This window comes from Cherax quadricarinatus, chromosome 9 (assembly GCF_038502225.1).
Source record: "Cherax quadricarinatus isolate ZL_2023a chromosome 9, ASM3850222v1, whole genome shotgun sequence".
In the NCBI taxonomy this organism is placed as follows: domain Eukaryota; kingdom Metazoa; phylum Arthropoda; class Malacostraca; order Decapoda; family Parastacidae; genus Cherax; species Cherax quadricarinatus.
In genome coordinates this window covers 5,422,075-5,448,154 of record NC_091300.1, presented here as the reverse complement: position 1 = coordinate 5,448,154, position 26,080 = coordinate 5,422,075, and the positions used below count along the sequence as shown (strand labels likewise).

General features: G+C 38.2%; 1 protein-coding gene across 30 annotated transcripts in view; it reads right to left on the bottom strand.

Moving 5' to 3' along the window:
• LOC128686186 (nucleolar protein dao-5) overlaps positions 1-26,080 on the bottom strand; it is a 1,503,768-nt gene that overhangs the window by 150,220 nt on the left and 1,327,468 nt on the right. For 28 of the 30 annotated variants that reach the window (XM_053772972.2, XM_053772989.2, XM_053772979.2 and 25 more), the window contains 3 exons: positions 20,060-20,273; positions 18,116-18,154; positions 11,428-11,558 (listed from right to left, as the gene is read on the bottom strand). In XM_053772972.2, the coding sequence (XP_053628947.1) occupies positions 11,428-11,558; positions 18,116-18,154; positions 20,060-20,273 (384 nt within the window). The remainder of the gene's footprint in view (positions 1-11,427; positions 11,559-18,115; positions 18,155-20,059; positions 20,274-26,080) is intronic. The other 2 variants (XM_053772978.2, XM_053772992.2) reach the window with 1 other exon arrangement.

Here is a 26,080-nt window from a genome sequence, read left to right as displayed (position 1 = left end):
TAGGGTGAGATATAAGCAACTATTGGCAGAAAGGTGGGCTAGTGCAAGTACAAGTAGTATGGAAGGGGGGGTGCTGAAATAGTTTTAAAAATGCAGTATTAGAATATAGGGCAGAAAACTGTGGCTATAGGAGGGTAGGTGCAGGAGGAAAGAGGAGTGATTGGTGGAATGAAGAAGTAAAGGGTGTGATAAAAGAGAAAAAGGTAGCTTATGAGAGGTTTTTACATAGCAGAAGTGTTATAAGAAGAGCAGAGTATATGGAGAGTAAAAGAAAGGTGAAGAGAGTGGTGAGAGAGTGCAAATGGAGAGTAGATGTTAGAGTGGGAGAAGCACTGTCAAGAAATTTTGATGAAAATAAGAAAAAATTTTGGAGTGAGATAAACAAGTTAACAAAGCCTAGGGAACAAATGGATTTGTCAGTTAAAAACAAAGTAAGGGAGTTAGTAGATGGGGAGCTGGAGGTATTAAGTAGATGGCGGGAATATTTTGAGGAACTTTTAAATATCGATGATGAAAGGGAGGCGGTAATTTCATGCACTGGTCAGGGAGGTATAACATCTTTTTGGAATGAAGAAGTGCAGGATGTGAGTGTAGGGGAGGTGTGCAAGGCATTACATAGAATGAAAGGGGTTAAAGCAGCTGGAACTGACGGGATCATGACAGGAATGTTTAAAGCAGGAGGGGGATGTAGTGTTGGAGTGGTGGGTATTTTTTATTTAATAAATGTATGAAAGAGGGGAAGGTACCTAGGGATTGGCAGAGAGCTTGTGTAGTTCCTTTATATAAAGGGAAGGGGGACAAAAGAGATTGTAAAAATTATAGGGGAATAAGTTTAGTGTGTATACCAGGAAAAGTGTACGGCAGGGTCATTATTGAAAGAATTACAGGCAAAACCAAGTGTAGGATTTTGGATGAGCAAGGAGGCTTTAGAGTGGATAGGGGATGTGTAGATCAAGTGTTTACATTGAAGCATGTATGTGAACAGTATTTATCTAAAGGCAGGGAAGTTTTCATTGTATTTATGGATTTAGAAAAGGCATATGATAGAGTGGATAGGGGAGCAATGTGGCAGATGTTGCAAGTATATGGAATAGGTGGTAAGTTACTAAATGCTGTAAAGAGTTTTTATGAGGATAGTGAGGCTCAGGTTAGGGTGTGTAAAAGAGAGGGAGATTACTTCCCGGTAAAAGTAGGTCTTAGACAGGGATGTGTAATGTCACCATGGCTGTTCAATATACATACATGTATTTATAGATGGAGTTGTAAAAGAAGTAAATACTAGGGTGTTAGGGAGAGGGGTGGGATTAACCCTTTCAGGGTCCAGAGGCCAAATTTCAAAGTATGCACCAGTGTCCAACAATTTTCAGAAAATAATTTTGTTTTTTTTTTCTTATGAAATGGTAGAGAATCTTTTTCTGAAAGTAATAAAACAAAAAGTACGAAATTTGCTGAAAAATTTATGAAATTAAGCTCTCGCAAATTTTGATGTATCAGCGACATTTACGCATCGGCGATTTTGCTGACTTTTACTCCCATTTTAGGCCAATTACATTATGCCAGTCAAACAAATTCTTAGCTATTTCACTAGTATTACTTCCATTCTATCGACTGAGCACAAGAATTCACCAAGTCAACTGTTTCAACTACAAAAGTGATCGGAAGTTAGTAATTTGGCCAATTTAATGCAAAGTTCAAAATACTCCAATTTCAAAATAGGGTCCAGAATAAACAATGCAGGCATTCCTGGCACTAAACTAACATTTCATCTGTTCATTAGTTATGTTTATAGGCTTCACTAATGAATTCCATTTTGATTTTTTATTCACATAATGAATTTTTATTCAAACCAAAAAATAGAAGATTTACTGTTATGCAATATTGTAATAATTGTATAAATAATATCACCAGATTTGTGAACGTATATTAGATCCACCAGCTGGCATGTATTAGACATGCGAGGTCATTTGTTTACTCTTGAACATCGGCAAAAATTTAACATTTCCGCTACTTTGAGCTCAATTTCAAGCCATTTCCAGTATTAAAACCAATCAAAATCATCTCTATTTCTGTAATATATCTTCCATTCTATCAAATGAGACCAAGAAATCACAAATACAACTATAAAAAACATACAAAAAAAAACACTGCAAATTCGCTGTTTTAATCGAAAATTACGGTCTCAGTTTTTTCTCTCATTATGCACTATGTGCTGCAGGATTTGTTTTATGTGGTTCACACATAACACATAGATGTATTCTCTCATATCTAGGCCAAAATTTACCGTTCACAGATTATCAGAGTGAGCTGAGCTCATGACGTAGATCTACAGTTTGGACACTCAACGTAAAGCCGTAGATCTACGGCACGGACCCTCAAAGAATTAAATTATGGGGAATCAAATACAAAAATGGGAGTTGACACACTTACTGTTTGCTGATGATACTGTGCTTTTGGGAAGATTCTAAAGAAAAGTTGCAAAGGTTAGTGGATAAGTTTGGGAGGGTGTGTAAAGGTAGAAAGTTGAAAGTTAACATAGATAAGAGTAAGGTGATGAGGGTATCAAATGATTTAGATAAAGAAAAATTGGATATCACACTGGAAGGAGGGAATATGGAAGAAGTGAATGTGTTCAGATATTTGGGAGTTGACTTGTCGGCGGATGGGTTTATGAAGGACAAGGTAAACGACAGAACTGATGAAGGAAAAAAGGTGGGTGTTGCACTGAGGAATATGTTGAGACAAAGAACATTATCAATGGAAGCAAAAGGGAATGTATGAGAGTATAGTGGTACCAACACTCTCATATGGGTGTGAAGCATGAGTTGTGAATGTTGCAGCAAGGAGGAGGGTGGAGGAAATGGAACTTTCATACCTTAGGGCAATGTGTGGTGTAAATATTATGCAGAAAATTTGTAGTGTGGAAATTAGGAGGCAGTGTGGAGTTACTAAAAAGTATTATTCAGAGGGCTGAGGAGGGGTTATTGAAGCAGTTTGGTCATTTAGAGAGGCTGGAACAAAGTAGAATGACTTGGAGAGCATATAAATCTGTAGGGGAAAGAAGGCGGGGTAGTGGTCGCCCTCGAAAAGGATGGAGGGAGGGGGTAAAGGAGGTTTTGTGGGCAAGGGGCTTGGACTTCCAGCAAGCATGCATAAGTGTGTTAGATAGGAGTGAATGGAGATGAATGGTTTTTGGGACCTGATGAGCTGTTGGAGAGTGAGCAGGGTAATATTTTGTGATGGGATTCAGGTAAACCGGTTAGCCAGACTTGAGTCTAAGAAATGGGAAGTACAATGCCTGCACTTTAAAGGAGGGGGTTTGGGATATTGGCAGTTTGGAGGGACTTCTAAACTGTTGCATCTAAGTGCCTCTGCAAACAGTGATTATGTATGAGTGATGGTGAAAGTGCTGAATGATGATGAAAGTATTTATCTTTATTTCTGGGTTTTTCTTTCTTTTTAAGTCACCCAGCATCGGTGGGAAATGGCCAATGTGTTAAAAAAAAAAAATTCTAATTAGGGAATGGATGAGGCTTGAACCCACAGCAAGTGAGTCCCAAAACTCACAGAGCAGTGTGTTAACCACTGGGCCAGCTGGCTTTAATAAGATTCATCCAACTAGGTATATTTCTATACACCATAGGGAGGTCAGCATGGGTCCCACTGTGACCACAAATTCAGGTTTCTACAGACGAGTCCCACACCTATTTGAGGTTTTGTTTGCAATTGTGTTATTACAGTTTCACGAGTCCTGATATTTGTTTGTCCAGCTATTTTTTTTTATTAAAAACTGCTGAAATCTGTTAATGGCAGGCTTTACTATACAATAAACACAGGCATTCTACACCAAAATAAGTATTTTAATTTAAAATGTCACAACTGAAAAGACTTATTAATTCTAATGCACTACAAAACTTAACTTTTCATGTGCCTTACCATCTAGTTATCATTTTCATGGGATATTTTTAAAAAATACTTGACTATATAAAATTAGCCCATTTTTTTTTTAATTTTATTAAAAAAGGGAAAGAAGGTGATTATGGTTTTAGTACTTACTGCTTAAAGTGTATCATACTGACCATAGTCTCATTACTGCTCTACAGTGAGCCCTCAATATAACAGAACTTGATATAATGGACTTTTATAATTACAGTGAACCACCACGTTTCGGCAGCTGAGGCTTTTGTGAAATCAGACTTTCGGCAACTTTTTTTTGGCAAAATATTGCCTCACAGTTCGTGATTGGCCTCACAATTCAGTGATCTTCTGGTACGTGTCCAGTGTCAGTGTGCACACAAAGCCAGTCTCCCGCACCATTCACACTCAGTGTGCCATTGTTTATCAGCAAGTGACCATCATTGCACACATTCATATGATACATTTAGTAATATTCCATCCTTTTTTTGTGCTTCCAACTGCTAAATAAGTCACCATGGGCCCAAAGAAAGCTAGTGCCAGCCCTTTGGTAAAGAAATCATTGAAACATATGAAAGTGGAGTGCATGTTTCAGAGCTTGCCAGAATGTATGGCAAACCCCATTCAACCATCACTTCAATCGTGGTGAAGGGAAAGGAAATCAAGGAAGCTATTGTTGCAAAAGGGGTAGATATGCTGACAAAAAAGAGATCGCAAATCTTCGAAGAAGTGGAGAGGTTATTGTTGGTGTGGATTAACCAAAAACAGTTAGCAGAAGATAGTGTTATGCAGTTGATAATTTGTGAAAAGGCAAAGCAGTTGCACGACGATCTCGTAAGGAAAATGCCTGCAACGAGTGCTGATGTTTGTGATTTTAAGGCCAGCAAAGGCTGGTCTGAGAGATTTAAGAAGCACAGTGGTATACACAGTGTGGTAAGGCATGGTGAGGCTGCGAGTGCTGACAAAAAAGTGGCTGAAAAAAATGTTCAGGACTTCAAGGGGTATAAGTGTTCAATTGTGACGAAACAGGCCTGTTTTGGAAGAAAAAGCTACAAAGGACCTATATCATGCAGGAGGAAATGGCACTGCCAGGACACAAGCCTATGAAAGATAGGCTAACACTCTTGTTTTGTAGTAAAGCTAGTGGGAATTTCAAAGTGAAGCCTTTATTGGTGTATCACTCTGAAAATCCCAGAGTATTCAAGAAAAACAGTGTTGCCAAGGCTAATTTGTGTATGATGTGGAAGGCTAACAGTAAGGCATGGGTCATGAGGGACCTTTTCCTTGTTTGGTTCAATGAAGTGTTTGGCCCCAGTGTGAAGAAATACTTTCTGGAAAATAAATTGGAACTCAAGTACCTCCTGGTAATGGACAATGCTCCTGCTCATCCTCCAGACTTGAAAGAGCAAATGGTGCAGGAGTTTCATTTCATCACAATGAAGTTCTTGCCCCCCCCCTAATACCGCTCCTCTCCTCCAGCCCATGGACCAGTAGGTCATTTTAAACTTCAAAAAAACTGCACACCAAAGCAGTGTTTCAAAAGTGCTTTGAAGTGATCTCAGACACTGAACTGATCCTAAGAGAGTTCTGGAAAGATCACTTAAATATCCTCCATTGCATAAATCTTATAGGTAAGGCTTGGGAGGGAGTGACTTCCAGGACTTTGAACTCTGCTTGGAGAAAATTGTGGCCACACTGTGTACAAGAGAGGGATTTTGAAGGGTTTGGGGCTAACCCTGAGGAGCCTATGCCAGTTGTGGAAAGTACCGTGGCATTGGGGAATTCCATGGGGTTGGATGCGAGTTTCGAGGATGTGGAAGAGTTGGTGGAGGACCACGATGAAGAGCTAACCACTACAGAGCTGCAAGACCTTCATGTGCAACAGCAACAGACCACAGCTCAGGAAACTGCTTCAGAGGAGGAGGAAGAGAGATGGAGGAAGGTGCCTTCTTCAAAGATTAAGGACATCTGTGCAATGTGGACAAAGCTGCAAATATTTATGAACTTCACCCTGACATAGCTGTTGCAGGCCATATTGGCAACATGTACAATGACAATGTTGTGTCCCATTTTAGGGATTTTTAAAGAAACGCCAGAAACAGAGCTCTCTGGACAGATATTTTGTGTGACAGGGGTCCAGTGACTCAAGCTGGTCCCAGTGCCATTAAAAAACAAAGAAGGGAAGTAACCCCAGAAAAAGACTTGGTACCTGAAGTCTTTATTTAAGGGGATTCCCTTTTCAAACAATAGTGTACCTTCATCCTCTCCTCTCCTCCCATCTTCCATCCACCCAGAAGTCTTCAGTAAAGGTAAATGTAATGTTGTTATTATTTTATATATGTATGTACTTGATTTCTCATTGTCTTCTGTATGTAAATCTTTATTTAATTTGGAAAAAATATTTTTTTTTAATATTTTTGGGTGTCTGGAATGGATTAATTGTATTTCCATTATTTCTTATGGGGAAAATGGTTTCACCATCCATGAATTTCGACTTTCAGCAGACTCTCTGGAACAGATTAATCACGAAAAACTAGGGTCCACTGTACAGTGGACCCTCACATACCATTGGCATCACATAACGTTAAATCCGCATAGCGATACATTTTATCTCTAAAATTTTGCCTCGCATAGCGCTAAAAAACTCGCTCAACGCTATTCGTTCGAGACGCGTCTATGTGCGGCCTGAGCCACCCTCACATGTTCCGCCAGTGGCATTGTTTACAAGCCAGCCTCCGCAGTAACATCTAAGCCTACAATCGGAACATTTCGTATTATTACAGCGTTTTTGGTGATTTCATCTGCAAAATAAGTGACCATGGGCCCCAAGAAAGCTTCTAGTGCCAACCCTACAGGAATAAGGGTGAGAATTACTATAGAGATGAAGAAAGAGATCATTGCTAAGTATGAAAGTGGAGTACGTGTCTCCGAGCTGGCCAGGTTGTATAGTAAACCCCAATCAACCATCGCTGCTATTGTGTCCAAGAAAACGGCAATCAAGGAAGTTGTTCTTGCCAAAGGTGCAACTGTGTTTTCGAAACAGAGATCGCAAGTGATAGAAGATGTTGAGAGACTCTTATTGGTGTGGATAAACGAAAAACAGATAGCAGGAGACAGCATCTCTCAAGCGATCATAAGTGAAAAGGCTAGGAAGTTGCATCAGGATTTAATTAGAAAAATGCCTGCAACTAGTGAAGATGTGAGAGAATTTAAGGCCAGCAAAGGTTGGTTTGAGAGATTTACGAAGCATAGTGGCATACATAGTGTGATAAGGCATGGTGAGGCTGCCAGTTCGGACCACAAAGCAGCTGAAAAATATGAGCAGGAATTCAAGGAGTACATAGACAGTGAAGGACTGAAACCTGAACAAGTGTTTAATTGTGACGAAACAGGCCTGTTTTGGAAGAAAATGCCAAGCAGGACCTACATTACTGAGGAGGAAAAGGCACTCCCAGGACATAAGCCTATGAAAGACAGGCTTACTCTGTTAATGTGTGCCAATGCTAGTGGTGATTGCAAAGTGAAGCCTTTATTAGTGTATCACTCTGAAACTCCCAGTGTGTTCAGGCAAAAGAATATCCTCAAGGCTAATTTGTGTGTGCTGTGGAGGGCAAACAGTAAGGCATGGGTCACTAGGGACTTTTTCTATGACTGGTTACACCAAGCATTTGCCCCCAATGTGAAAAATTACCTAACTGAAAAGAAATTAGACCTTAAGTGCCTCCTGGTGTTAGACAATGCCCCTGGTCATCCTACAGACTTGGCAGAGCGACTTTGTGGGGACATGAGCTCCATTAAAGTCAAGTTTTTGCCTCCTAATACCACTCCTCTCCTGCAGCCCATGGACCAGCAGGTTATTGCAAACTTCAAAAAACTGTACACAAAAGCTCTGTTTGAAAGGTGCTTTGTAGCGACCTCAGAAATTCAACTGACTAAGAGAGTTTTGGAGAGATCACTTTAATATCCTCAATTGTGTAAACCTTATAGGTAAGGCTTGGGAAGGAGTGACTAAGAGAACCTTGAACTCTGCTTGGAAGAAACTGTGGCCAGAATGTGTAGACCAAGGGGATTTTGAAGGATTTGAGGCTAACCCTGGGAATCCTATGCCAGTTGAGGAATCCATTGTGGCATTGGGGTAGTCCTTGGGGTTGGAGGTTAGTGGGGAGGATGTGGAAGAGTTGGTGGAGGAGGACAATGAAGAACTAACCACTGATGAGCTGCTAGATCATCTTCAACAGCAAGAGGCCACACCTGAGGAAACTGCTTCGGAGGAGGGGAGAGAGAAATTGAAGAAGTTGCCTACTTCAAAGATTAAGGAAATCTGTGCAATGTGGCTTAAAGTGCAAACCTTTATGGATGAAAATCACCCTCAGACGGATGTTGCAAGCCATGTTGGCAACCTGTACACGGACAGTGTTGTGAACCACTTTAGGAAAGTCATAAAGGAACGAGAAGTACAGACCTCTATGGACAGATATGTTGTGCGACAGAAGTCCAGTGACTCTGAAGCTGGTCCTAGTGGCATTAAAAGAAGAAGGGAAGTAACCGTGGAAAATTACTTGACACCAAGTCGTAATGGAAGGGGATTCCCCTTCTAAACACTAAGACCATCAACACTCTTCCCTCCTATCCCATCAATGATCACCAGATCTTCAATAAAGGTAAGTGTCATATAACTCTGCATGTCTTCTTCAGTTTGTGTATTAAAATGAATATTTCATGTGGTAAAAAAAATTTTTGTTCATACTTTTGGGTGTCAGGAATGGATTAATTTGATTTCCATTATTTCTTATGGGGAAAATTAATTCACATAACGATAATTTCACATAACATTGAGCTCTCAGGAATGGATTAATAGCGTTATGCGAGGGTCCACTGTACAGGGAAAATCCATTGGTTAAATTATACTTTTAACTCCTTTATTCTCAATGTTTATTACAGTATATAGGTAAACTGTGCATACAGTACTATAATAGGTATGCAGAGTACTTTAGTAAACTATTATTTTTAACATTATTTTGACAAAACAGACACCTCCTATTAGTCCATCACATCAAGGGTTTACTGTATGTACAAATATCTTTCAATAATTACTATTTTTCTAACTGTGAAAATATACTTTATCTTTAATTAATAGCTTTTATCTATTCACCTCCTTCAGTAACATACAACATATTAACCCTTTCAGGGTCCAGATCCGTGATCTGAAACTTGTCCACAGGGTCCAAGAATTTTCAAAAAAAAAAAAAAAAAACTTTTATTTTTTCTTATGAAATGGTAGAGAATCTTTTTCTGAAGGTAATAAAACAAAAAGTACAAAATTTGATGGAAAACTGACGAAATTACACTCTTATGAATTTTGCTGCATCAGAGATATTTAGGCATCGGCGATTTTGCCCACTTTGACTCTCATTTTAGGCCAATTACATTATTCCATTCGACCAAATTCTTAACTATTTCTCTAGTATTCTATTTTATCGACTGAGCACAAGAAATCGCCCAATCAACTATTTCAACTACCCAATAAAGGGATCAGAAATAGGCAATTTGGCCAACTTCACACAAAGTTCAAAATATTCCAGTTTCAAAATAGGATCCAGAATAAACAATGCAGATATTCCTGGCACTAAAATAACATTTCCTCTGTTTATCAGTTACATTTCCAGGCTTTACAAATGAATTCCACTTTGATTTTTTATTCACATAATGAATTTTAATTCACACCAAAAAGTAGAAGATTTACTGTTATGCAATAATGTAATAATTATATAAATAATATCAGTGCATTACATCCGCCAGCTGACGTGTATTTGACGCATGATGTCACTTGTTTACTCTTCAACATCGGCAAAAATCGAACATTTCTGCTACTTTGAGCTCAAGTTTCAAGCCATTTTCAGTACTAAAACCAATCAAAATCATATCTATTTCTGTAATACAGTGGACCCTCAGCTAACGCCTGCATCGCCTAATGTCAAATTTGCTAACACCTTGCTTTGGCATAAAAAAAATTGGCTCAGCTAATACCAAAAACCTCGGTTAAGAGCTTTCGTCCCAAACGTGTCGGCACAGCACCCTGAGCAGGCTCGGCCACTCACTCCGTGTACCAGCCAGTGTGCCATTGTTTACAAAGCCAGTGAGGACGATTCCGAGCGTACATGCGATATATTTTGTATTATTCCATTGTTTTTAATGCTTGTAACTGCTAAATAAGCTACCATGAGCCCCAAGAAAGCTTCTAGTGCCAGCCCTATGGTAAAGAATGCGAGACACACTTGTGTGTACCTGTGACTTAATAAACTTAATTGAACTGTATATACCATTGCTTAGTTAATCTTAAGTTAATTTTAAGCTTGCCCATAATGCTCTGCATACAAGGGGCTTTTGGCATGTGCACCCAGTCACTATATTTCTTTGTACAACTATGTATCATGTCCAAATAAAAAATAAATAAATAAAAAAATAAATAAAAAAAATAATTTAAGAAAAAGTTTGCAGAAAAATACGAAAGTAGTGGTGATAGAGGGTGGTAGTGTTTGTGATGGTGGTAGTGATGGTGGTAGAGAGTTGTAGTGGTGGTGGTAGAGGGTGGTAGTGGTTGTGATGGTGGTATGGTATGATAAAGCACGGTGAGGCTGCCAGTTCTAACAAAAAAGCGGCCGAAAAATATGTGCAGGACTTTAAGGGGTACAAAGAGGCTGAAAAATTAAAACCCCAACAAGTGTTCAATTGTGATGAAACAGGCCTGTTTAGGAAGAAAATGCCAAACAGGACCTACATTACTCAGGAGGAAAAGGCATTCCCAGGACACAAGCCAGAAAAGGACTTGTTACCTGAAGTCTTTATGGAAGGGGATTCCCCTTCCAAACAATAGAACATCTCCTTTCTCTGCCCTCCTCCCGTCTCATCACTCATCAACAAGTCCACAATAAAGGTAAGTGTGATGTTGTTGTTTTATTCTTCATGTATCATTGTTCTCTGTGTAGGGAAATGTATATTTCATGTAAAAAAGTTATTTTGTTTAATACTTTTGGGTGTCAGGAACGGATTAATTGGATTTCCATTATTTCTTATGGGGAAAATTAATTTGGTTAAAGGCTAAATCAGTTAAAGGCGTTAGCCGAGGGTCCACTGTATACGTATATATCTTCCATTCCATCAAACGAGACCAAGAAACTGCAAATACAATTGTAAAAACACATACGAAAATACAGCGCAGAGTCACTGTTGGAATTAAAAAAGTCTCTTTTTTCTCATTATGCACTGCATGCTGCAGGATTTGTTTTATATAGTGCACACTTACCACACAGATGCATTCTCTCATATCTAAGCCCAAATTTACTGCTCACACCTTATGTGAGTGAGCTGAGCTCATGGCATGGAACTACAGCTTGGACCCTGGCTTCATAGCCATAGAACTATGGATCGGACCCTCAATGGGTTAAGAAATAAAAAAAAATATTCTTGCTCATTTGTAGGAAGGCTCACGTTAGTGAGCAACAGAGAATGACTAACCTTGGGGAAGCCGACGCCAAAGAGAGCGCCTGGAGGGATGATCGACGAGATACCTGCTCCCACAGCTCTGCTTGCTTGCTGTAAATTTCTGCCAAGCGCTCAGATGCAGTCTCCACACCCCAGCCCCGATGCTGTGGGCAAGTCAAGAACCGGGTTACTTGAGAATTTGCAAGAAAATATTATAACACCTAAGTGTGTAGTGGAGAGTCCAAATGAGTAATGAAGTGACATTTATGAAACAATATCATCATATGATAGATATACTATAACAATATGACAGATGTACACCACCACCATATGGTAGATATACAACAACACCATATGGTAGATATACAACAACACCATATGGTAGATATACAACAACACCATATGGTAGATATACAACACCATATGGTAGATATACAACAACACCATATGGTAGATGTACAACAACACCGTATGGCAGATGTACAACAACACCATATGGTAGATGTACAACACCATATGGTAGATGTACATCATCATCATATGTGAGATGTACAATAACACCATATGATAGATGTACAGTATTAATGAAATTTAATTTTAATCTTTAAATATTCCAAAGCTTTATCTCTACAAAAAGAGAGTTTACAAAATACACAATACTGCATTAACCAACTGATTACATCTTTATTTGTCATACAAGTTAGGTACATTCTGTGCATATAAAGTAGAATATGAGGTATACTGAAGCATACTTCACAGGAGGCAGCAAAGTCTATTTTCATCAAAAAGTCTATTTTCATCAAAATGAATGAATACATACATGCGCACGCATGTTTTTAACACACAGGCCATTTCTCACTGAGGCAGGGTGACCCAAAAGAGAAACATTTTCAACATTATTCGCTCAATCACTGTCTTTCCAGAGGTGCATAGATACCACAGTTCAAATGCACCTCCAAACTGCAAATATCCCAACCCCTTCTTCAGAGTGAAGGCACTGTACTTCCCACCTCCAGAACTCAAGTCAAGTTAACCAGTTTCCATGAATCCCTTCACAAAATGTTACCTTGCTCACACCCGAACAACTCATCAGGTCCCCAGAACCATTTGCCTCCACTCCTACCTAACACATTCACACACGCCTGCTAGATGTCCAAGCCTCTCTCTCACAAAACCTCCTTTACCCCCCACATCCATCCTTTCCTAGGGTGATCCCTACCTTGCCTTCCTTCCACTATAGATTTACATACCCTCCAAGTCATCCTATTGTGCTCCATCCTCTCTAAATGTCCAAACCACTTCAATAACTCTCCTCATCCCTCTGGATAATACTTAGAGAAATTCTACACCTCTTAATCTTCAGGCTACAAATTCTCTACATAATATTTACACCACACATTGACCTCAGACAAAACATCTCCAATGCCTCCAGCCTCCTCCTTGCTGCAACATTCACAACCCAAGCGTCACACCCATATAAGTGTTGGTACTATTATGTTCTCCTACCTTTCTGCCTCCATGGGTAATGTTCTTTCTCTCCACAAATGCCTCAATGCTCCACCCACCTTTTTCCCTTCATCAATTCTATGGTTCACCTCGTCTTTCATATTACCATCTGCCGACAAGTCCACTCCCAAATACCTGAACACAATCACTTCTTCCTTGAGTCCTGGAAGTGGGAAGTACAGTGCCTGTGGTCTAAAGGATGAGTGGAGATACGTTGCAGTTTTTGAACTACAGTGTCTTCAAGCTTCTGGCGAGACAGTGATGGAGTGAATGATGATGAAAGTGTTTCTTCTTTTTCAATTCACCCTGCCCTGGCAGGAAATGGCCAATGCGTTGTTAAAAAAGATAATTAATTTACTCCATAGCCCCTCCTTCCAATCTAATATTCAATCTTTCATTACCTAAACTTTAATTGCTCTCATCATCTTGTGCTTTCCTATGTTCACTATTAATTTCCTTCTCTTACATGCCATCCCAAATTCATTTACCAACCTCTGCAACTTCTCTTCAGAATCCCCCAAAAGAATCGCATCTTTGGAAATGTAATATATGCACCTGGTAAGTCAGGCCCACCTGAATGCTCTGAGGAAAATCTTAAGAAAAAGGCTACACAATGCAAGACGTATCTATAGAGACGAGAATGAACCAGGCCACTAGGCCCTGTGGCCTGGTGGCTAAAGTTCTCGCTTCATGTGGTGTGGTCCAGGTTTGATTCCCGGCGAGGGTAGAAACACTGGGCACGTTTCCTTACACTGGTTGTCTATGTTCCCCATCAGTAAAATGGGTACCTGGGCGTTAGTCGACTGGTGTGGGTCACATCCTGGGACAACACTGACCTAATCTGCCTGAAATTTTCTGCATAACAAGCGGTCTCAGAATGGGCTCCAGGGGCGCTGACCCCCAAAACCCTCTCCAGGTGTACTCCAAGTAATAGCAGTATGTTACTGATATTAGCCTGGTTGATCAGGCTCTGATCCACCAGGAGGCCTGGTCACAGATCGAGCCGCGGGGGCGTTGACCCCTGGAACTCTCTCCAGGTAAACTCCAGGTATGGTCTGTATACCTTGTATAGGTACTTGTAGAAATAAAGATATTATTGTTATATTGGATGCAGGTGCTATCAAGAACTTACAAACATTTCTTACGAGATAAATACTCCAGGGACAAAGGAAGCTAAGACCTAACATACACACAACCTGGGTGGTAGTACAATGTGAGATTTGATATTGAAGCCCATGTTAGTGTAACACTCTGAAATGCCAACTGTTATGAAGGCATTCAAATCCAACTGTGCATATGTTTATATGTGGTTTTTCTTTTATATCCCAGCTCTTGAAAAAATACCACTGATGATGATATTCCTCAAAAGTCTTTGCTGCTCTAGGATAATGACAAGGCATTGTTGCTCTTGGATAATGACAAGGCATTGTTGCTCTTGGATAATGACACAAGGCACTGCTGCTCTCGGATGACACAAGATTACAGCCTCTCCTCACTTAACAACGGAGTTCCATTCCTACGACCATGTCAGTAATGAATTCATCGCTAAGCATGGAGCATACTATAATGGTAGTGGGTTTGTGTCAAGCATCTTTGATATTGTTTTAATGCCACCATTGCACTATTTATGTTTTTAGTATACTGTATTTTCAAATGCTTATACAGTAGTGTACTATATATTGTAATAAACAGAATGAAATAAGAAAATAAGAAAAAATTTTGGAGGGAGTTAAACAAGTTAAGAAAGCATAGGGAAAGTATGGATTTGTCAGTTAAAAACAGAGTAGGGGAGTTAGTAGATGGGGAGAGGGAGGTATTAGGTAGATGGCGAGAATATTTTGAGGAACTTTTAAATGTTAAGGAAGAAAGGGAGGTGGTAATTTCATGCACTGGCCAGGGAGGTATACCATCATTTAGGAGTTAAGAAGAGCAGAATGTAAGTGTGGTGGAGGTACGTGAGGCATTACGTAGAATGAAAGGGGGTAAAGCAGCTGGAACTGATGGGATATAGTGTTGGAGTGGTTGGTACTTTTGTTTAATAAATGTATGAAAGAGGGGAAGGTACCTAGGGATTGGCAGAGAGCATGTATAGTCCCTTTATATAAAGGGAAAGGGGACAAAAGAGACTGTAAAAATTATAGAGGAATAAGCTTATTGAGTATACCAGGAAAAGTGTACGGTAGGGTTATAATTGAAAGAATTAGAGGTAAGACAGAATGTAGGATTGCGGATGAGCAAGGAGGTTTTAGAGTGGGTAGGGGATGTGTAGATCAGGTGTTTACATTGAAGCATATATGTGAACAGTATTTAGATAAAGATAGGGAAGTTTTTATTGCATTTATGGATTTAGAAAAGGCATATGATAGAGTGGATAGAGGAGCAATGTGGCAGATGTTGCAAGTATATGGAATAGGTGGTAAGTTATTAAATGCTGTAAAGAGTTTTTATGAGGATAGTGAGGCTCAGGTTAGGGTGTGTAGAAGAGAGGGAGACTACTTCCCGGTAAAAGTAGGTCTTAGACAGGGATGTGTAATGTCACCATGGTTGTTTAATATATTTATAGATGGGGTTGTAAAGGAAGTAAATGCTAGGGTGTTTGGGAGAGGGGTGGGATTAAATTATGGGGAATCAAATTCAAAATGGGAATTGACACAGTTACTTTTTGCTGATGATACTGTGCTTATGGGAGACTCTAAAGAAAAATTGCAAAGGTTAGTGGATGAGTTTGGGAATGTGTGTAAAGGTAGAAAGTTGAAAGTGAACATAGAAAAGAGTAAGGTGATGAGGGTGTCAAATGATTTAGATAAAGAAAAATTGGATATCAAATTGGGGAGGAGGAGTATGGAAGAAGTGAATGTTTTCAGATACTTGGGAGTTGATGTGTCGGCGGATGGATTTATGAAGGATGAGGTTAATCATAGAATTGATGAGGGAAAAAAGGTGAGTGGTGCGTTGAGGTATATGTGGAGTCAAAAAACGTTATCTATGGAGGCAAAGAAGGGAATGTATGAAAGTATAGTAGTACCAACACTCTTATATGGGTGTGAAGCTTGGGTGGTAAATGCAGCAGCGAGGAGACGGTTGGAGGCAGTGGAGATGTCCTGTTTAAGGGCAATGTGTGGTGTAAATATTATGCAGAAAATTCGGAGTGTGGAAATTAGGAGAAGGTGTGGAGTTAATAAAAGTATTAGTCAGAGGGCAGAAGAGGGGTTGTTGAGGTGGTTTGGTCATTTAGAGAGAATGGATCAAAGTAGAATGACATGGAAAGCATATAAATCTATAGGGGAAGGAAGGCGGGGTAGGGGTCGTCCTCGAAAGGGTTGGAGAGAGGGGGTAAAGGAGGTTTTGTGGGTAAGGGGCTTGGACTTCCAGCAAGCGTGCGTGAGCGTGTTAGATAGGAGTGAATGGAGACGAATGGTACTTGGGACCTGACGATCTGTTGGAGTGTGAGCAGGGTAATATTTAGTGAAGGGATTCAGGGAAACCGGTTATTTTCACATAGTCGGACTTGAGTCCTGGAAATGGGAAGTACAATGCCTGCACTTTAAAGGAGGGGTTTGGGATATTGGCAGTTTGGAGGGATATGTTGTGTATCTTTATGTGTGTATGCTTCTAGACTGTTGTATTCTGAGCACCTCTGCAAAAACAGTGATAATGTGTGAGTGTGGTGAAAGTGTTGAATGATGATGAAAGTATTTTCTTTTTGGGGATTTTCTTTCTTTTTTTTGGGTCACCCTGCCTCGGTGGGAGACGGCCGACTTGTTGAGAAAAAAAAAAAAAAAAAAACAGAATAGAGGAAATCAGCTCTAATATACATGATTTAGGTATGCATAATGGTCAGAGAGCCCGCCGTAAGGCCGAGTCATCAGTAAATGAGTACATCACTAAGTGAGGAGAGGCTACACACATTTATAAATCACCCACCCAAATTAGTCACACTAAAATGAATCAGAAAAGATGTCTTTAACATAAAAGTGCTAAATAACTAGAATGAACTGGAAGTAGACTGCATGAAAGGGTTCAAAAAATTTGTTGGTAATGATGTTTCACATTAGCCAGGCAAAAGTTAGGTACAATCAGATGTAGTTCCCCCAACTGCAAATTCTGTAAGTAATCACACACGAGCAATGCTGTACATATATATAATTTTTCATAGGTTTTTCATATTCATGTATGTATCTTTACTTAAAAGTAACAGTCCATTATAATTAAATATTTTATAAATTAAACTACATATATTATATTTCTAAATTAAGCCAGACAAATATAAGACGAAACTGAAAAGAAAAAACTATTAAATAAAGCTGCCATGCAGACTTTAAAAAGGCTAGAGAACTGCCATGCCAACAACTAAACAATATTTTCTATCAGATATGCATTGTCAAACCGTGATGAGAAATTACTTGGAATGGGATACAAAACTGATACTGAACGTGTTTCAAAAAGCAAAAAAAGGCAAATAAAAACCAACTACTGCAGTATATTTCAGAACAATGAACAGGAATTCCCTTGGCATTGCGAGCTAATCAAATTAAAGACCTACTCTGCTGTTTTCACCAATATTTTGCAGCCTACTGATGGTAATATTACAGTACGTACATTCAACAACTGTCCCACTGAAAATTCCTGTCAAGTCTTGCCATGTTCTACTATGCATCAGCTTTGACAATGCAATCGTGCACTGGTGGTCCTTTATAGACAAAATGTTCCAGTACTTTGACTTAATTATGTAAGTATAGTTAGTCTTCACAGTTCCAAATAACTAATAAGGTTACACTATCAAACTAATAAAAATAAACTTGAGACATGTCAATACATGGGAGAGAAAATTATCACAATTTGGGGAATTATCATCATATCAAGATAAAGCAAGGAGTCTAACTGCACTATGCAAATTTAAACAAATGCTGTACTGAAATAAGACTAAACAGAACTGGTTGCAGACTGGGAAAAAAATTGCAAATAATGCACATTTTAATGAGCAATAGTTACATGATGATCCCCAGGTTCTCTGCCAAATACTGAATGCCAGTAAAGGTTTGATTCATAAACTGACGAAGTGAAAACACCAGTACTGTTTCTGCTATCACGGTAACGCCATTAAAAAACTAATACGGTTAAAGTAAAGCAAATAAATCTGGATATTTGGAAAGGAAACAACTTTAGAGAAAATAGAAATGGTCAGCCACAAGCCTGCAGGACCCAATCCACACACCTGCACTGTCCGCCACACGTCACCAATATCGTGCCTCGCCTGGGGAGAGAGGAGGGAGCGGCGAGGTTATGCTAATTCCTAAGGTGGCTGGGGAGTGGCTTTTTATCCCAACAATATAGCAAATTGCAAACAAGGTAAAAATAAATCTCTTATTGTTCTTAATAAACTAATTCTGGGGAAATTGAAACAAAAATTGATGTTTCTAACTTTCATGTATATTATCTGCCCATGTCTAATTTTTGAACATTATAAATAATAAATTAAAAAATTATACAAGACAAATTAATACAGAAAATACAATTTTCCATGATCTTTAGCAAACTAATTAAAGGTTAATTTTGTTTTGTCCAGTGTGAAACAAAAATAAAATACAAAAATAATTATACATGAATGTGTCAAGTTACACAAAACAAAGCTTTTTATAACATGTATAAAATGCATATGGCATCCAAATTTTTATTTAATAAAAAAATAACCACTGTAAAACCTTAATCATATAATTAAACTGATTTCTGATGTTTACCCTTTACTTCTGGCTAAAAAAAGACCAAACCAAACCAAAGCACAACAATTATAACTTAACGCCGATGCAGGGAGTGAATACATAAAACTCTGAAAATAATGGATCAGCTGTACAAAGAAGTACCTTAAAGAAATCATCAAACCAAAAGGTGAATTAGTGAAAAAGTAGACATGAGGCAATAAAAAGAGTCACATTAATGAAGTTTCTAGTGCTGTACTAAATTGTTGAGACCAACTACATTTCATGTGACCTCATTATTCTCCATCATAAAACCAATTACTGTACTTACATTTTATTTATTGATTTAAAGAGACCACCAGCACAAGATGAACATTTAAATTATTGTAAATATTTAAAAAAAGGCAAAATAAGTAATCTTAAATAGTTTTATTTAAGATCAGTTAGATAGCTGTGCTAAAGTTCAGCAAAGTGCATTTCTGTCCAAATGAGAAACGGCAAAAATACTTTTCATATACCAAAGGGCCTATGTCATATGTAACTTTCACTGTAGAATCAGGTCAAGTGCGTATTAAAAAAGTTAAAAACACAATAAAACGGTGCGACTCACAGAAAGTGACTCATGTACTCATAAAATGTTTACTTGTATTTCATCCTCTCTCAAGATTTATACAATCATAAATTATTAAAAGCATTTTTTCTCATAGATGCAAACTCGCATGAAATGGTGTTAGACTTTGAGTTGTTAGTGTAATTTACTGTAAATTTCCATGTAATCTGTACACCTATTGAATAATGCAATAAAAAAGGAGAAATTTGTGACATCTGGTATGCAATTAAAGTTCCCATTTTAATAAGATTTTTTTAACTGCACTTCCAATATTATGTACTGTATATTTTCTTCTAATATTTAGTAGACTTTCACTTTTATGCACTATGAAATGCAGGAAATCCTTTCTATGATTTCCATACATTACCATGAGTAAAAATCGTGCAGTGATGGTATAGATTATTGGATTTCTTTTAATTCTTATCAGCAATCCAAGATAAAAGAAAAATGTAAATCACATCAGGGTGGGACTACATAGTTTGGCAAGACATGAATTAGTTCACAGCCTAACATAAAGCAATATTTTCAGATAATTAATCTTGAGAGCTACCTTGAATTTACACACAGCTAATCATTTATGAAATTGTGAACATTAACTAAATGTTGAAATAAAAACATCTTTAAGAGAAGCCACTTCTTAAAAACACACAGTACCATTCAAAGGCCAATAAAAAAAATGGCTACAGGAAAGAAAATTACTTATCCTGGAACTCATTACTATAATACTGAATATAATATTGTGTAATATGTTATAAAACACAATTTTACAATACATTAGAATCTATTTGGGGCAGTTTATGGAGAAAAATTAATTAAATTCTAATGCATAACCACACCCTCACACAGTACATACCCGATACTGCCCAGCCTGGCGGCGAAGCTCAATAACCTCCTTGTACCAATTGTTTGGAGACTCGCTTCCGCCACCGCCACCACCTCCACTTCCTGTTGCTGCTGCTGTTGCTGATGTTGATGAATCGTCAGTCTTTACTTTATGGAATCTACCGTCCACATATTGGTACTGTGAGAATGGACGGAACTTCTTGCGATACTCAGATTTATATGCCCTGAGAAGAAAATATTTATAGCAAGTTCAGCTATCTTAAACTTTAATAGAGAATTAATTTAAAATAGAACTGCATAAAATAACAATACAGACTTATATTTTGCTAATCACCTATATGTTTAAAATGTAATAAAAACCTGGATACTGTATGGGCAGGTTCTACTTTACAGCACTTTGCTTTTTCATCAATTCGCTAATGCAGCAGTTTTCAATTATACCCATTTTTCATTTATTCAGACTTCCTACAATAAATAAATTCACCACTCACCATAAGCTAAGGACATAAATATTTTAAGGTAAGCAATGCATCCTAGACAGTAGGTTGGTAGACAGCAACCACCCAAGTGAGTGTGAAACGGAAACCTGTAATTGCTTTACATGATAGCAGGGTTGCTGAAGTCTTTTTGTGTCTCATAAACCAAAAGATAACAGGTATATCTTACTACTTCTACTTACACTATGTCACACTACATATGCCTGTACATGCATATATATTTACACACCCAACTGGGTTTTCGTCTATTTTCTTACTACGTACTTGTTGTTCTTTATTTCCTCTTATCTCCATGGCAAAATGAAAAGAATTCTTCCTCCATAAGCCATGTGTGTCATAAGAGGTGACTAAAATGTTGGGAGAAAGGGGCTAGTAACCCCTTCTTCTGTATAAATTACTAACTTCAAAAAGAAAATTTTTCGTTTTCCTCTTTAGGTCACCCTGCCTCAGTGGGATATGACCAGTTTGTTGAAAAAAAAAAAGTAAAATGTGTACTGCATATGTATTTTTTGGGCCTAGCTCTACTGCTCACTTAATATATGATAGTGTAAACATGTTATGCATTTGAAAGTGAAAAAAGACTATGTTTCACTTCACAGTGAATTTCGCTTTACAGAAGTCGCCCGGATCCTAACTTGCTGCATAACAGGGGCCCCTCCTGTATATGCAATGCAAATGCAACCTCAATAATCTACAAATTTTGTTAATCAACTTAGGGTTAGTGAAAATGCAGATAAAACCTCCAAATACAGTATGCTGTACAAATACTGTACTACAGAATTATACACTTTTACCATAAAAAGAGAAGAAAATGATCTTTAAATTTTCTAAAAATCTATAGTGACAATTTTCTTACACATAGAATAACTTAGCAACAATGAAGAAAATATTTTTTATCATTAACATGTCAGCCGTTTCCTACTGAGGCAGGGTGACCCGAAAAATAAGAAACGCTTTCATCTTCACTCACTCGATCACTGTCTTGCCAGAGGCTTGCCTACACTACAGTTAAAAAATTGCAACATATCTCCACCCCTCTTTCAGAGTGCAGGCACTTCCCACCTCTAGGACTCAAGTCCAGCTAACTGGTTTCACTGAATCCCTTCATAAATGTTACCGTGTTCACACTCCAGCAGAACATCAAGTCATAAAAACCATTTGTCTCAACACGCTCCTATCTAACACATGCGTGCTTGTTGGAAGTCTAAGCCCCTCACACAGAAAACCTCTTTTACTCCCTCCCTCCAACCTCTCCTAGGATGATTTCTACCCCGCCTTCCTTCCACTACAGTTTTATATGCCTTCCAAGTCATTCAACTTCATTCCATCCTTTCTAAATGTTCAAACTAACTCAACAACCCCTCCTCAGCCCTCTGGGTAATACTTTTAGAAACCCCATGCCTCCTTCTAATCCCCAAGCTATGGATTCTCTGCATTACACTCACACCACACACTGACCTTCAAGCACGACATCTCCACTGCCTCCAGCCTTCTTGTTGCAATATTCACTACCCATTTATTTATTTATTTATTTATTTATTTATTTCCAATTTGTGCACACATACAGAGGTACAAAAAAAATACAGATAAGAGCAGTATGCCAAAGCCACTTATACTATGCATAGCATTACGGGCTGGCTTAAAATTAACTTAAGATTAACTAAGCAATGATTATTATTATTATTATAATCAAAAAGAAGCGCTAAGCCACAAGGACTATACAGCGCTGCTACTAAGCAATGATGAAATCAGTGATAAAACATTAATGTAAACAGATAACTATAAAGCACAAGTGAGTATTACAAAGACAGGTCATATGGTTGCATTCAGTTAGGTAGTGATTCTGTTAGGTAGTGTATTTAAAAAATAATAAAGTTAGATTGGGTTTTAGGTTTAACATTTATGTGATATAATTGTGAGAAACATTTAAGATATACAATTTATAATGTTCAGTTATTCAGTATTTATTTGGTTTTGGGTGAGTAAGTAATCTTTGAGAAGAGACTTGAATTTATAAACAGGTTGTGTTTCTTTTATATTTACAGGTAATGAATTCCAGATTTTAGGGCCTTTTATGTGCATTGAGTTTTTGCATAGTGTGAGATGGACACGAGGAACATCAAAGAGTGATCTGTGCCTTGTGTTATGGTCATGTGTTCTGTTGAGGTTGGCAAGGAGATGTTTGAGGGGAGGGTTAATATCAGAGTTAAGTGTTCTATGTATGTAATAGGTGCAGTAATAAGTATGGATGTTTTGTATGGTGAGTAGGTTTAGTGTATTGAATATGCTTCATGCCCATAGAAGAATACTGTATTGGTACCACTATATTCTCAAACATTCCCCTCTTTGCTTCCATGGATAATGTTATTTGTCTCCAGACTCCTCAATGCACCACTCACCTTTTTCCTCTCATTAATTCTATGGTTCACCTCATCTTTCATAAACTCATCTGCTAACAAGTCCACTCCCAGATATTTGAATATACTCACTTCCTCCATATTTCCTCTCTCCAATCTGATATCCAATCTTTCATTATCTAAAATTTGTGTTATCCTCATCACCTTACTCTTTCTTATGTTCACATTTAATTTCCTTCATTTATATACTGTACCTTAAAAATACAATATAAATGGAATGCAACTCAAACTGATAACCAAACTAAGGAAAGGTTCAGCGACTACTAATGCTCCCAAAAATAAATAACAAAAAGGCACAATACCGTGACTGGAACGATACACAAATAACCCGCACATAAAAGACAGAAGCTTACGACGACGTTTCGGTCCGACTTGGACCATTGACAAAGTCACACTCAACGGTAACAGTGTGACTTTGTCAATGGTCCAAGTCGGACCGAAACGTCGTCGTAAGCTTCTGTCTTTTATGTGCGGGTTATTTGTGTATGCTCCCAAAAATACTGTACAATAAAGGTCATTCTTGATATGTATGTAATTCCTCCAAAATATGTTGCATGACATATGTACCTCAACCCGTTCTCCAAATAAAGGGTTTGTTTACTCATGTTAAAATATGTCAAGATCTGCAAAATTTAAAAAACCACAAAAATTAGTTTTTCTAGGTTAAGTTAATCTAACCTAGCCTTAATTTACCTACAGTATTTACAAATATTTAATCACCAATGACAAAATTACGCAAACAGGCAGTTAATGTATGGCAGTGCAGGTCACAATGTCACTAAATACAAATCTCCAGGAACCCTATGTTCTCTGTTTAAGTTGCAGGACATTATGTGTTCTTAGTTACTCTAAAACGTATACTGGTATACAAAATGTGTGATGGAAATGTACAAAGAAATTATGCAGTTATACACTACAAAACATATAATTATTAACTCAGAGGTTGAAAAATAACATCAGGATGGCTAATAGAGACTTTCAGTGTCATGAGATGATGTAAGTTTTCATCATTACCTTCATTTTTTGGGAAGGCACACAAGTGTTTGAAGTTTCACGATGTTGCATGTAAGCATTTAAGATATAGTCTGGAAAATAGTTCTGCACAAAAAATACATACTATAATAAACCCTTGATATAACAGACCCCGATACAACGAATCTAAAATTATGGGTAAAATCTACTGGGTAAATTGTACTTGCAACTTCATCTTCAATGTTTATTTCAGCATATCTGTAAATTTACAAATTCATAAAGCAGAAGTGTTATAAGAAGAGTAGAGTATATGGAGAGTAAAAGAAAGGTGAAGAGAGTGGTGAGAGAGTGCAAAAGGAGAGCGGATGATAGAGTGGGAGAGGTACTGTCAAGGAATTTTAATGGAAATAAGAAAAAATTTTGGAGTGAGTTAAACAAGTTAAGAAAGCCTAGGGAACAAATGGATTTATCAGTTAAAAACAGAGAAGGGGAGTTAGTAGATGGAGAGATGGAGGTTTTGGGTAGATGGCAAGGATGTTTTGAGGAACTTTTCAATGTCGACGAAGAAAGGGAGGCGGTAATTTCATGCACTGGCTAGGGAGGTATATCATCTTTTAGGAGTGAAGAAGAGCAGGATGTGAGTGTGGGGGAGGTGCGTGAGGCATTACGTAGAATGAAAGGGGTTAAAGCAGCTGGAACTGATGGGATCATGACAGAAATGTTAAAAGCAGGGGGGGGACATAGTGTTGGAGTGGTTGGTATTTTTGTTTAATAAATGTATAGGTAGTAGGTTGGTAGACAGCAACCACCCAGAGGGGTACTACCATCCTGCCAAGTGAGTGTGAAAAGAAAGCCTGTAATTGTTTTACATGATTGTAGGATTGCTGGTGTCTTTTGTCTGTCTCATAAATATGCAAGATTACAGGTACGTCTTGATACTTCTACTGATACTTAGGTCACACTACACATACATGTACATGTTTATTTATACACACTTGTCTGAGTTTTCTTTGATTTTATCTTAATAGTTCTTGGTCTTATTACTTTTCCTTTTATATACATGGGGAAGTGGAATAAGAATCTTTCCTCCGTAAGCCATGCGTGTTGTAAAAGTCAACTAAAATGCCGGGAACAATGGGCTAGTAACCCTTTTCCTGTAATAATTACTAAAATGAAGAAGAAAATTGTCAAAGTGGGAAGTCAATGTGCGTGGATGTTGTGCAAATGATAAGAAAGAGAAGACTGTGGATGTTATGAATGAGAAGAAGCTGGATGTCCTGGCTTTAAGTGAAACAAAGCTGAAGGGGGTGGGAGAGTTTCAGTGGAGAGGAATAAATGGGATTAGGTCAGGGGTTTCAAATAGAGTTAGAGCTAAAGAAGGAGTAGCAATAATGTTGAAGGATAAGTTATGGCATCAAAAGAGAGACTACAAATGTATTAATTCAAGGATTATGTGGAGTAAAATAAAGGTTGGATGTGAAAAGTGGGTTATAGTAAGTGTATACGCACACGCGCGCGCGCACACACACACACAGAGAGAGAGAGAGAGAGAGAGAGAGAGAGAGAGAGAGAGAGAGAGAAAGAAAGAGAGAGAGAAAGAGAGAGAGAAAGAGAGAGAGAAAGAGAGAGAGAAAGAGAGAGAAAGAGAAAGAGAGAGAGAAAGAGAAAGAGAGAGAGAAAGAGAAAGAGAAAGAGAGAGAGAAAGAGAAAGAGAGAGAGAAAGAGAAAGAGAAAGAGAAAGAGAAAGAGAGAGAGAAAGAGAGAGAAAGAGAGAGAAAGAGAGAGAAAGAGAGAGAAAGAGAGAGAAAGAGAGAGAAAGAGAAAGAGAGAGAAAGAGAGAGAGAGAGAGAGAGAGAGAGAGATAGAGAGAGAGAGAGAGAGAGAGAGAATTTTAGGAAATGTTGAGTGAATGCATGGGGAGTTTTGAACCAAGTGTGAGAGTAATGATGGTTGGGGATTTCAATGCTAAAGTGGGTAAAAATGTTGTAGATGGAGTAGCAGGTAATTTTGGGGTGCCAGGGATAAATGAAAATGGGGAGCCTTTAATTGAGTTAAGTGTAGAAAGAGGTTTGGTAATAAGTAATACAGTGGACCCCCGCATAACGATTACCTCCAAATGTGACCAATTATGTAAGTGTATTTATG